This window comes from Palaemon carinicauda, chromosome 40, assembly GCF_036898095.1.
Source record: "Palaemon carinicauda isolate YSFRI2023 chromosome 40, ASM3689809v2, whole genome shotgun sequence".
NCBI lineage: Eukaryota > Metazoa > Arthropoda > Malacostraca > Decapoda > Palaemonidae > Palaemon > Palaemon carinicauda.
The window spans coordinates 20,121,173-20,134,162 of record NC_090764.1 but is presented as its reverse complement, the minus strand read 5'-3'; the positions used below and the strand labels follow the sequence as shown (position 1 = coordinate 20,134,162).

At 35.6% G+C, this 12,990-nt stretch overlaps 1 protein-coding gene across 1 annotated transcript in view; it reads left to right on the top strand.

Annotated features, from left to right (window-relative positions):
- Nucleotides 1-12,990, top strand: part of sev (sevenless) — a 30,541-nt gene that overhangs the window by 1,985 nt on the left and 15,566 nt on the right. The window contains exons 3-17 of the mRNA XM_068363451.1: nucleotides 1,561-1,784; nucleotides 2,560-2,664; nucleotides 3,234-3,391; nucleotides 4,109-4,227; nucleotides 4,955-5,077; nucleotides 5,451-5,757; nucleotides 6,286-6,483; nucleotides 7,091-7,240; nucleotides 9,761-9,924; nucleotides 10,144-10,277; nucleotides 10,632-10,805; nucleotides 11,030-11,230; nucleotides 11,394-11,583; nucleotides 12,165-12,308; nucleotides 12,497-12,655. Of these exons, the coding sequence (XP_068219552.1) occupies nucleotides 1,561-1,784; nucleotides 2,560-2,664; nucleotides 3,234-3,391; nucleotides 4,109-4,227; nucleotides 4,955-5,077; nucleotides 5,451-5,757; nucleotides 6,286-6,483; nucleotides 7,091-7,240; nucleotides 9,761-9,924; nucleotides 10,144-10,277; nucleotides 10,632-10,805; nucleotides 11,030-11,230; nucleotides 11,394-11,583; nucleotides 12,165-12,308; nucleotides 12,497-12,655 (2,550 nt within the window). The remainder of the gene's footprint in view (nucleotides 1-1,560; nucleotides 1,785-2,559; nucleotides 2,665-3,233; nucleotides 3,392-4,108; nucleotides 4,228-4,954; nucleotides 5,078-5,450; nucleotides 5,758-6,285; nucleotides 6,484-7,090; nucleotides 7,241-9,760; nucleotides 9,925-10,143; nucleotides 10,278-10,631; nucleotides 10,806-11,029; nucleotides 11,231-11,393; nucleotides 11,584-12,164; nucleotides 12,309-12,496; nucleotides 12,656-12,990) is intronic.

The following is a 12,990-nucleotide window of genomic DNA, read 5'->3' as shown; positions in this document are numbered from 1 at the left end:
TCTCTCTCTCTCTCTCTCTCTCTCTCTCACCAAAGAGCAAATGGAGTCTCCGCGGATGGACTAAAAAGTCTTTGAGACATCCAAAATCCTTGTAGCGCTCTCTCTCTCTCTCTCTCTCTCTCTCTCTCTCTCTCTCTCTCTCTCTCTCTCTAAAAAGCAAATGCAGTCTCCGCGGATAGACTAAAAGTCTTTGAGACATCCAAAATCCTTGTAAATCTCTCTCTCTCTCTCTCTCTCTCTCTCTCTCTCTCTCTCTCTCTCTCTCTCCAAAAAGCAAATGCAGTCTCCGCGGACGGACTAAAGTCTTTGAGATGTCCAAAATCCTGGTAACACACACACACTCTCTCTCTCTCTCTCTCTCTCTCTCTCTCTCTCTCTCTCTCTCTCTCTCTCTCTCTCTCTCTCTCACCAAAGAGCAAATGGAGTCTCCGCGGAAGGACTAAAGAGTGTTTGAGACATCCAAAATCCTTGTAGCTCTTTCTCTCTCTCTCTCTCTCTCTCTCTCTCTCTCTCTCTCTCTCTCTCTCTCTCTCTCACCAAAGAGCAAATGGAGTCTCCGCGGATGGACTAAAGAGGGTTTGAGACATCCAAAATCCTTGTAGCTCTCTCTCTCTCTCTCTCTCTCTCTCTCTCTCCAAAGAACAAATGGAGTCTATGCGGATGAATAAAATGTCTGAGACATCCAAAATTATTGTAACTCCTTTTAACTCTCTCTCTCTCTCTCTCTCTCTCTCTCTCTCTCTCTCTCTCTCTCTCACCAAAGAGCAAATGAAGTCTCCAAAATCTTCGTAACTCTCTCTCTCTCTCTCTCTCTCTCTCTCTCTCTCTCTCTCTCTCTCTCTCTCTCTCTCTCTCTCTCTCTCTCTTTTCAAAGAACAAATGTAGTCTCCGCGGATGGACTAAAATGTCTTTGAGACATCCAAAATCCTTGTAACTCTCTCTCTCTCTCTCTCTCTGGACTATATGCCCTTATATGGTAAATATCGTCAGTGGGGAAGAGTCATTGCTTCTCAAGCAGCACATTGCAGGCATTGCTAAAATGTTTTGGAGCCTCTCTGCACCCACTTTTTAGCCCTTAACTTACCTCTTTTCAGCCATTAACTTACCTCTTTCCCAGCTTTATTTCTTACATTTTGCTGTCCAACCTCTCAACTATTACTTCATGATTGTACATGGGTACTGAAAGGCCTACCAGGCCCCTGTTATTATTATTGTTGTTGTTGTTGTTGTTGTTGTTGTTGTTATAGCTAAGCTACAACCCAAGTTGTAAAAGCGGGATGCTATTAGCCCAAGGGCTCCAACAGAGAAAAATAGCCCAGTGAGGAAAGGAAATAAATGATATGAGAAATAATGAACAATTGAAATAAGATATTTTAAAAACTTAAACAACATCAAAACAGATATTTCACATATAAACTATAAAAAGACTCATGTCAGCCTGTTCAACTTAAAAAAAAAAATATTATTATTATTATTATTATTATTATTAATTATCATCATCATCATCTCCCTTCACCACATTGCAAACCTAATTAACATCTGCCACTCCACGCCCATCAGACCTCGTCGGCAAACCCACGGCGCCCATGTTGGTGGGCGGAAGCGTCAGCGGCTCCAGCGTGGGTCTGCGATGGGAGTCAATCCCGGGTCTGGGCGAGGTCAGCTACTTGGTCGAGTACCACCAGAATAAGGAACCCGGGGACTGGAAGTACTACAGACCCAATTCTCCCATCAATGATACGGAGACCATCGTCGAGGATCTGAAACCTTATACGAAGTATCAGGTACGATATTCCTTGTAGTAGTAGATTTTTTTTTTTTTCAGGAAAGTTATTATATTCACATGTTCATTTCATTTAAAAGTATCAGGTACGCTATTTGTAATTTTTATTCATTTATCTATTTTTTTATTTTTTTGTGGGAAAGTTGTTATTTTCATATGCTCATTTCATTTAAAAGTATCAGGTACGCTATTCTTTGTAGTAGTAGTTTTTTTTTTTTTTTTTTAACTTAATATTTTCATATGTTCATTTCACTTACATCTTGGGCCTCATTTTTATCGATGGTTCAAAGCATTGATGTTTTGAATGGGGTTCTTGGTATGAGCACATTATTATTATTATTATTATTATTATTATTATTATTATTATTATTATTATTATTATTATTATTGTCATAATCATCGTCATTATCCAGAGTGCACAATCCTATTGAACAACCCTAAAGGGAAAATAATTTCTAATGTACCTCTTCATAGTAAAAAAAAAAAAGATAAATATTTTCAAAAATATCTGTAAAATTGGTAAACTTTAGCACAACGGAAATAAACATGCCAAATCTATTTGAAAACAGTCCAGATGACTTTAGAATCCAGAACACATCCAATGAATTTTGTGTCGACTGTGAATATATTTATAACACAGCATTTAATTTAATATATATATATATATATATATATATATATATATATATATATATATATATATATATATATATATATATATATATAGAGTGATTAATGAGAACCTATGTTATTAATGTGGTTATTTCAACCCACAGTTCCGCATAGCATATTTGGTGTTGCCTCGCCATGGTGCGATCATGTCGGAGGCCAGCTCCTGGATTAGTACACTAGCTTCTGGACCCCCCAGATCTCCACCTAGGGTAAGGAGTTAATTATTGCTGTAGTCTACTGTATTTGTTTATGTCGCTAGTCTATGTTTTAAATCACAATCTATTTGATTATTTTAGATGTATTGTAAATAAATGAATATTTCCTCTTTGCAAGGAGAGGAACAAAGAGGGAAAATTCCCAATTTTATTCATTTTTTATGTCGGCTACCCCCCCCAAAAAAAAAAAATTGGAGTAATTGCCCTTGTAAATATATATTGTAAATAAATCAATAATGGTCTTCCTCAAACATCTAGGTAATGAGAGTACAAATTATTGCACCAATACTAGTAAGGTAATACAATTTTAACTGTAAAATTAACGGTGACAGTCAAATGCATTCAAGAATTCAAAACATATCACATTGCTGAAAACCATTGATAGGTCTCTCACGCAAGATAGTTGATTGATTGATTTAAAGTTTTCTAGCATCCTGACATCTAAGGTCACTGACCCCGAACAAGATTGTTGAGTAGTTGCTTGAATGTATTATTGCAAACAAGATGTTTGTAAGCTAATTTATTAAAAAAGAAGTTGACCCCTTCGAGTGTTGCCTCCGCAGGAAGTAAGGGCAGTGCCTTTAGACGGTTCTCGCGTGGAGGTGACGTGGGACGCCCCTTTGTTTCCTGGAGGAGACCTCATCACGTATACTCTCTACTCCAAAGATACAGAAGGACTTCGAGAGCTTAGAGATAATATCGACGCCTCCAGTGAGAAAAGGTAAGGACTCTGGTAGAAAAATAAGGATCTTGTGTAGGAAAATATGGACCCCATTTAGGAAAATAATTACCTTATGTAGAAAATTAAGCAGCCCATTTAGAAAAAATAAGGACCTCATTTATAAAAATAATGGCTTTATGTAGGAAAATAAGGACCCCCATTGAGAAAAATAAGGACCTTTTGTAGGAAGTTAAGGGCCTCATTTAGAAAAATAAGGAACTTGTGTAGGAAAATAATAGCCCCATTTAGGAAAATAAGGAGCCCTTTATAAAAATATGGTTCTCATGTAGGTTTTGTCACTGTCATTTGCATTGCAAACGTTTTGTCAAACAGATATAACTAGAGTATTTTTATTTGAAAACTTGATTATTATTTAATTTTTTGTGTCAAGGTAGAAACAGAGCCATTTTTCTTCTGACATTTTCATTTACACATTTTTCTTGCTGTGATTGTACCAGATTTTCTTGATCTTTTCGTTAAAATTATTTACTGTATTTTAAACCCCATTCTGAATGGTCTCAGTAATTTCTATTCTTTTGAATATTTGTAAATGTTTAAGTGTTTCAAAATATATTTATTTTGCTTTTGATAAGCAGTGTACATTCCTAATAATGCATTCTTTAACTTCGCAGCCAATGACCTATCATTGCTTCCCGCTAGACAACCAATATGTTTACGTATTGATTTTATGAGTTTGTTCATCTCTTTGATCAACAGGTACATCCTGTCGGAATTGTCGGCCAACACCACCTATGTGTTGAACTTAACATCCACCAATCACCGGGGTGAAGGGCCTGGTGTATCTGTCCAAGTAACCACTTATCCAAGTTCAACAGGTAAGTACACTAGGACCTCTGTGCCTTACAAAGTACTCCACTACCTGTTTACTCAAACTGTGGGACTCTCTCTGATCGACCCACAATAGCCCATTCAGTGCCATGCCGGAAGAGGTGCCTCTCACCATATAAAAGCTGTCTTAAAGACATTTCTTTCAGCTAAAGATTTTTATTGCCTGGGTGTTAGTTTTATCAAAGCTGAAAAGAGGACACCTGGTCTTTAGGGTTGCTTTTGAAAAAGCGAGCCTGAGTGAGCTGAATGCAAATCTTAAATTTTAGTCACATGTGTGATGACTGCCTTTTTTTTAAGGAAAAGTTGTTGTGATGATTGGTGAATTAAGGACAAGTTAGATGTTTTCCTATTTTGTGTTGAGTTGAATTACAATATTTGATTAAAACCAATAATTCACCATTCATTCATTTGAAGATTGAGTTGAATTATAATAAGTTAAAACCAATAATTATCTATTCATTCATTTGACAATTAAAACTCATTTTAATATCTACAGTGTGTTTTTATAATTTTGGATATTCAGTTATATGCATTTAAAGTTATAAGATACTTACTGAAGAGCTGAACTTAGTCCAGAAAAATGTAAATGAAAATACAGTATAATATGAACTTTAATGTCAAAAAGCATTTTTATTGTTAATATTATTATTTTTAAAGTCTTATTTTTCATGTTTTCTCAAGCGTGAATCTTAAATAACACTTCATTATTTTCAGCTGTGAATGACGGAGCTGGTTACCTCCTCTTAACTTCTGGATCCAGTCTTTTGAAACTTGGCCTTGACATCATGGACACCCCTCAACATGTGTACAACACATCTGGTGGATACAATATAACAGGTTCGTCCCTTTTTATCATCCATGTACAGGTACTTTAAAACAATGCAGTATCCAAAACTTACATTTAGAATAATTCATTAGTTTTTTCTCTATAGTTACATACATACATACATATACCAAGGCATTTCCCCCAGTTTTGGGGGGTAGCCAACATCAAACAAAAGAAACAAAAGTGCGGGGAGCAGTCACTCTCCCCCCAGCTCCATCTCTTTGATGATGTCTCACAGGATTGTAAATACAGGAGAGGGGGTTCCCAGCCCCCTCGTCCCGTCCCTTTTAGTCGCCTCTTACGACACACAGGGATACGTTGGCGCTATTCTAATTGTTTTTATGCCCCCGCGGCCACATGAATAAATTCTTTCCCCTCCTCCAGGTCTTGCCGTACACATCCACTATGGCCTAGTTTACATATCGGATTCCAGTGGATCCATCTACCAACTACGCCCTTCGCACTCCACCCAGCCTTACACGTTGCTCACTCAAAATCACATTCGAGGTTACCCTCTGAGTCTCTCGGTGGACTGGCTTTATGGGTACTTGTACTATATAGTCCATCTGGAACCTCCTATGGACCATATGTGGCAGCTTTGGCGGTGTGAGCTGATGGGGAAAAATCCAGTGCTGATTCATGGGGAGTTGCATTATGAAGCAAAGCATCTGCAAGTGGATCCATATAATGGGTATAGTGCCTTGGTTTTGTCTTGCAGTTGGAGAAAAGGCATTTACATTTTGTTACTGATTAATGTGTGTGTGTTTAGAATGTTTTATTCTCTTTAAACAAGATAATTTTTTTATTAAATTATTTCTTTATCAGATAATGTCGAACCATGGTTTTTAGGTGAATGATTTACCCATTGTCACAGAAAGAGTTGATCAACTTATTCAACTAATTGGTGATATAAATCCAAAATATTTATCAGATTCCCAAAGTGCATTTGCCTACTGTTTCTGTTAAAGTTTTTGATATATTTTTGACGAATAAAGTATTGCCCATGCATACATAAGTAACCATGAAGTACATCATATTATGTAACCAAAGTTAGATTAGATCACGGAATGATATTTTGGACTCCAACACTAGGCCATATGACCTAGATTGTATAAAACCAGCCGTCAAAGTTAGAGACGACAATATACTTACATAGTGTATATAGTTCTGAATATATTTTTGTTAGAAATATAATTCATGTGTACATCTTCCATGACAGATATATTTGGTGGATATCCGAAGAGGAGGACGGCGGGTTACATCGTCTAACCATAACAAATGATGACCCACCAACAGTCAAACCTGAGGTTGTACTAAAAGGCCCAAATTTTGGTGGCTTAGTCTTAGACCCTCCAAATTTTCAAGTTCTTGTGGCAGATCGAAAAAATAATACGATGTTAGCTGTTTCGCTTGATGGGTAAGTGGTTTCTCTCTCACCGTTGAGAAAGGTCTATTGGTGTGTGTATGATCATGTTCATGTTCTGTAATACTGTATGTAATACAGTACTTATTAAGCATCTATGCCCTTAGGAGGTAGATTTTATGCCGTTGCATTGAAGTCACTGGTTTATTGTTTTTACTCTGTTCATAACTTTTTATCTCTTTCGTAACATTTTGCCTTATTTCTTGAGCTTAACCATGCTGCAGTTTCCACCTTCATATTAAAATAAACTTTTCAAACCAGTTCTGTGAGATCTCTCACACTGTTAAGAAAGGTCCATTGGTTTGTGTATGATCATGTTCTGTAATATGTAATACAGTACTTACTAAGCATCTATGCCCTTAGGAGGTAGATTTTATGCTGTTGCACTATAGTGGCTGGTTTATTGGTTTTACTCGGTTCATAACTTTTTATCTCTTTCCTAACATTTTGCCTTATTTCTTGAACTTAACCATACTGCAGTTTCCACCTTCAAATTAAAATCAACTTTTCAAACCAGTTCTGTGAGAGTCACATGATGTGCCCCAGATATGGTTAAGCTAATTTAGAAAAATATAATTATGATCTGTGATTTTATTTCCAGCACATCTGTGACAAATTTAAGAGCCAACACTCAACAAGCGTATTTCAAGCAGCTTCGTTCAGTTGTACATCTCAACAGTCGTTTCTTTTGGACCGATGGAAGTGAAGTGTACACTGAGGAATTGAATAAAGGGACGTTTTATCATAACAGGTAAATTTTCCAAACATTTCTTTCCTTATACGTAGTAGGTGGAGATATTGCACAGTATAGTTTAGCATCAGTAGATATGTTTATGATGGATATTTTGAAATTGGACAACAAGTCAGATGTACGGTATCATAATCGGTAGAACTTATTCATGTGAACATTCAAACTTCTCTGTACTGTATATTCATTGCTTTTGCTTTGTTGCGGACTTTATCTCCTGTTTCAGGGTAAACCCCATGAAGCTTTGAATAGTACTGGAATTAGATAATGAAACTTGAATGAAATATCTTAGAAACAAATGAAGTCAAGTGAATTTTTTTGTCAATTTTATAATTATCTTGTAAGCATAGCAGAAACTCTTTTCTTAAACCAATGGAAATTAATATACTTTTCAATTTTCATTACTCTTTTAGTATACAGTACTTATAGCTAATGACATTATGTTACCATAAGACCCAAATGTTAATGGTGTGAATGAGTTTGTGAAAGATACCTGTGCTGTCAGGGTATTCGTATGAAGTTTCCCGGCCTTAAAGTCTTGAAGGAAAAATTATATAAAAGTTTAACTGATACACATTTTCAAACATTGATATTGTGATAAGTCTTTAGGCAGGCTGTAATAGAATTTATATAGTACAAGTCAGTTCAGTAATCCACATTTATTTATAACTACAGTATGTGATCAGACAGATAGAGGTTAAGTGCCATAGTGTTTTAGAGGCATGGCTGTTTAGTGGCTTTTAGGCATAGCCTGTTCTAAATTGATTTTGTAAACTGTTAAGGATTATCAGTACAGTATTGTTTATTATACGATATGCCAAAATAATAAACAATACTGTACTGATAATCCTTAATAGATTTTGTAAACTATTAAGGATTATCAGTACAGTATTGTTTATTATTTTGGCATAGCGTAAATGCGCAATTGGTTTACGATATGCCAAAATAATAAACAATACTGTACTGATAATCCTTAATAGATTTTGTAAACTGTTAAGGATTATCAGTACAGTATTGTTTTTTATTTTGGCATATCGTAAATGCGCGAATGGTTTGTCAGGTTATGATCACATAGATTTTGTCTTTGTCGGGAGATGTCTATTTCTCTTTAGGAGGAGTATGATTGTTAAATGCTCTTTTTGTCAAGTTTTGGTAAGTTACCAATACACCAATAATCTATTTCAGCTTTATCAAAGCCCTATCAATTTGTTTATGCCCATGGTCCAAGGATTGCTATAAGCCTTTTCTTCTATTAGAAAGTAGGTGGTAGTCTATGTGTAAACTACTTTCTTGATATATTTGATTAAGCCTCAAGAATAGATGAAACGACTTAAGAACAATACCTTTCAATTCCATAGTTTCAAATAAATATGTAAGAACAAAGTATCAGTACTTTGCTCCATTGTTTTTTACATTTTTTTCAATTTTAGATGAAAAGGTAATACTGTTTACAGTACTCTCACAATGGTTCTTAATGGTCAATTGATGTGTAATGATTTTAAGTGTAGATGTGGCCATTAATCACTTAATTACAAATGGTTTTAGCAAAATATATTAACCCTTTTACCCCCAGGCTCTTTTGAAATTTCCAACTCTTAACCCCGAAGGGGTTATTTTTTCCCCAGCACATTTTGCAGTATATTTCCTTTAAATTGCTCTAACAGCCTTAATTTTTGTCATAGAGAGGTCAGGTTGGTCTCATTCTCTTGGAAAATGCCTGATTTTTTTCAAAAAATTATCAAAAATATGAAAAAAAAAATTCTTATAGCATTTTTTTGCAAGGACGTACCGGTACGTCCATGGGGGGTAAAGGGATGAGTTTTGTGAAACGTACCAGTACGTCCTTTGGGGGTAAAAGGGTTAATAAACTCATAAAGGGCTAAAGGCCATCTCAAAATATCTTAATGATGAACTCTCCCACAGTTTCCCAAAATATCTTAATAATGAATTCTCCCACTTTTTTTGCCATCCGCCATGCAGTGGCTGGAGCACCGTCGACAGGTCAGTGGGATAGTAAATCAGATAGATAATGACTTACTGCTCCCTTTAAATCAATAACAATAAAGCGAGTAAAACGGGTGCATGTTTCTTGCTATGTCTCTTGGATTTTTTGTTTCCTTTTTTAATTTTTTTTTTAATTAAAATATGTTATAAATTCAATATGTTTATTCATTTAGCTTTCATTGGCAGAACTCATCAAATTGATACTGAAGTTACAACTAAATTTTTTTTCTAACAGCTATTCTATGTTGCTTTAATTTTTATATTTTTTTTTTACTGCGTGATTTTTCTATTGGATCAACGCTGGCAATAATGTGCTGTGATAGAACATAATACAGTACTGTTTATTTTGTAATTTTCTGTTTTCTCATCCTTTAACCTTATACGTTCAGCATTTGGTTTCAGTATGCTGTTGACTTATCGTGTAGTGAATTATATGCATAAAGAATAAAGTGCAAATGATCATCGTACTTAACGTAATGATGCCATCATCGTATTTACCATAATTTTTGTCGTCTGCAGCTACCTCGTCGTCAGTGGTGTCAGCGTTGGAACCTTAGTTGCAGTTCATACATCGACGCAACCTGTACCTGTGCCTCTCAACCCTCCCAGTGACCTTCAGGCAGTTTTTACACGGACGTCGGCTTCATTGAGTTGGAATTCTCCAGCTTTGCCAGCTTTGATGGGTAAGGCTGCATGATCTAGTAGACAGATTTCTTTACTCTATGTGTCATTTTTCAGGTAGTTTTGAAACTTAGATACCTTCTAGTCACCATAAATGATTCATAGTAGTTTAGGATGATGTTGATTGTAACTCATTTCATTTTTCCAATGCATAATGGGTTCTGTTTTATTTTTCTTGTTCTATGACCAATAAAATTGTGAATTTGAATTGGCCTCTTCAGGTGCTGGTGCTTGGCAGAAATGGAGGTATGAGATGCATATCCAGGAAGGACAAAAAATCATGTACAATAAAAACATTACCGACACCTCCTATCAGGCAAAGAACCTAAGGCCTGGTACCTTTTACATCATAAAGGTATGATATTACACAGTTTTTGGCTTTCTAAAACAAACCATTTTTAGTTATGTAGTTATTTTGATTTCTTTAATTTTTTGAGAAAGGGGTGGTTTTCAAATGTATAGAGTTGAAGTTGAATACTAAATCCTATATGCCTTACTTTACTTTGATGGCTGCTTATCCGGTCCCATACAGCAGGGGAACCCCACTCTTTACAGGACCTCCACTGTCGTTTTACCTTGTTCGTTCAGAGTATTTAACGTTTCATATCGCGTATCATTCATTTACTGTTAAATCGTCCCTGTTGTATGACTATTGAAATAAGAAAGTCTTCAGTTTCCTCTTAAACATATTAATCCTTTTTTTTTGTAGGTACAAGCTTATTCTGTGGGAGGAAATGGCCCCTGGAGTCGAGAATTCAGAGGCCGTACATTAGACGCATATGAAAATGCGCCACAGCTAGTATGGGCAGTTGATCGAGAAATTATGATTACTAACCTTGTTGGAAGTGAAAGCAAAGTTTTGGTATCACAGGAAACACTTCAGGTACTGTATATACATACTGTAATTTGATGATTGAATTTGTTTATTAAAGAAATTTATCTTTCTTTACTTGAATCTGGCAAAACTTAAGTGAGCCAGTTATTTTACTTTTTAGAATTTTGTAAGTCGTCAGGGTATAGCCTATGTGATTATATAGTAAGTGTTTTTAATAAAATTTGATTATTCATTGTCTTAAGTGTGACTTCCAATGAGTTCTTTATTTCCAGAATAAACTGAAAGACGGAAGGATAGCGGATCTTGCTTTTTTTCGAGACATGCTGGTGCTTGCTGTAAACAACCAAAGTGTTTTCCTACTAAACATGACATCATCGCAGTTTACAGAAGTGCCAAACACTCATGGAGTCCTTTCTGTATCTGTAGAATGGATTACACAGCGATTATTTTGGGCTAATCCACACCGGCAAATGGTAATTTTCCTTTTTAACATTCAGTGTAGAAAGAATATTAAATTTGGGTAGTTTTGAAGCTCATTGTTCAACTTAACTTATTCATATAGCATATGATTGTTCCTTTGAGTAATTATCAATAAATTACTACCGATTATACTTGAATTATTGTGAATGTTCTCAGATTGGATGGACGAGCCTTGACGGGCTCTCCCAGGGCCCTTTAAATGTGGTGACAGCTGCCCGAGAGGTGAGGGTAGATGCGCTACATGGTCGATTGTTTTGGACAACACCCCATGCTTTACTGGTTTCAACTTTGGCCGGTCGTAACATTTCAGCCATTCATCAGGAAGGAATCTTCAGTGGGAAACAAGGTTAGAAATTAATACAGGTAGTTAAAGGGATACTTTTCAATAAAAAGAGTGGGTCCAATTGAATGATTATTCTGTAACCTTTGGAAAGTTCCAGCATTTTATTTGGAACAAGTTTAACTCTTATTTTTAACCTTTAAGGTCTAGCAAATTGTTCGTAAATGGAAAGAAGTAAGTTTCAACAGTTTAGAATGTTGTTATTTTGTGAATATATAAATTCTATCCTCCTTAGATTCCTAGACTGGGTTAAGTCTGTTTGGGGTGCAGATATCTATTGTTATCTACGGATATGTCCCTGATTATACACGATATCTTAGGATACTCGTTCCGGGGGTTAGAACCCCGTGATACCTGACGGAAATTCTCTTGTAATATCACTCACAGAAATATTAAACAGTAGGAAGCTGCCTGAAGGAACTTCCATCAGGACGACATGGCTTGAGCCCAAAAATAGATTTTTCCTACGTCAAAATCTGTTTTAAACAATAGTTCAGTAATTAGTTTAATGATAGTTTCTATACAGAATAATTGTAATTATTGCAAGAGTCATTTCGTGAATTAATCCTAATATTTTCTTATTTCAGTGTATGGGTTAACTGTGGATACTCAGGGTTCTCGTATATGGTGGATTGTAAGAGATGCAGAAGGCTGTCGATTGTTTGGGGCATATATTGAGGAAGAAGTACACAAATTTGAACCCAAATTTCTTCCCTACACTGTAAAATTAGGTAAGCAGAAATACAGCAACTATAATCTTCTTTTTATATTTCATTGCAAGTTGAGCTATAGATCTTGTTATTTTATTGATTTATGTAATTATTTGTAACATTAAAAGGCCTTGCTGTTTGTTCAAGTACCCATTTGCTATATTGTATGTATTACCATAAAAATTATTTTATGAAAATGTCTTTTACAGGTCCTATGTGGTACTTGAGTGAACGTTTGCTATGGCTGGGTGAGGATGGTAATGTGGTTGTTTCAGACACGAGTCTCAATAATTCTGCGTCCCTTCATACGGCCAGCCTTGGTGTATCTCACTTCACTGTGATGTTACCAGACCTTCAGCCGATGCCAGGTATGGGCTGATCTAAAATGACGCATTTTTCATTTAACTAATGTGATTAGTAAAATGTATCCATAAGGATAATGTAATGTATTATACGTATTATAATTATGTGAGTGAATATATTGGAGAGTTAGCCGAACATAGAATAGAATTTATTTATTGGCAAATTATTGATTTTGTAACAAAAAGATCGTTATTAGTCAACTAGATAATGAAAAAGATTGATATGGACATTGGTAAAGACATTTAAGAGAGGAAAAAATCTAACTCCTATGTCAGCATCTCGTATGATTTGTATGACTACCTGCAACAAATATAGCCTACATTGTGAAAACGAACATAGA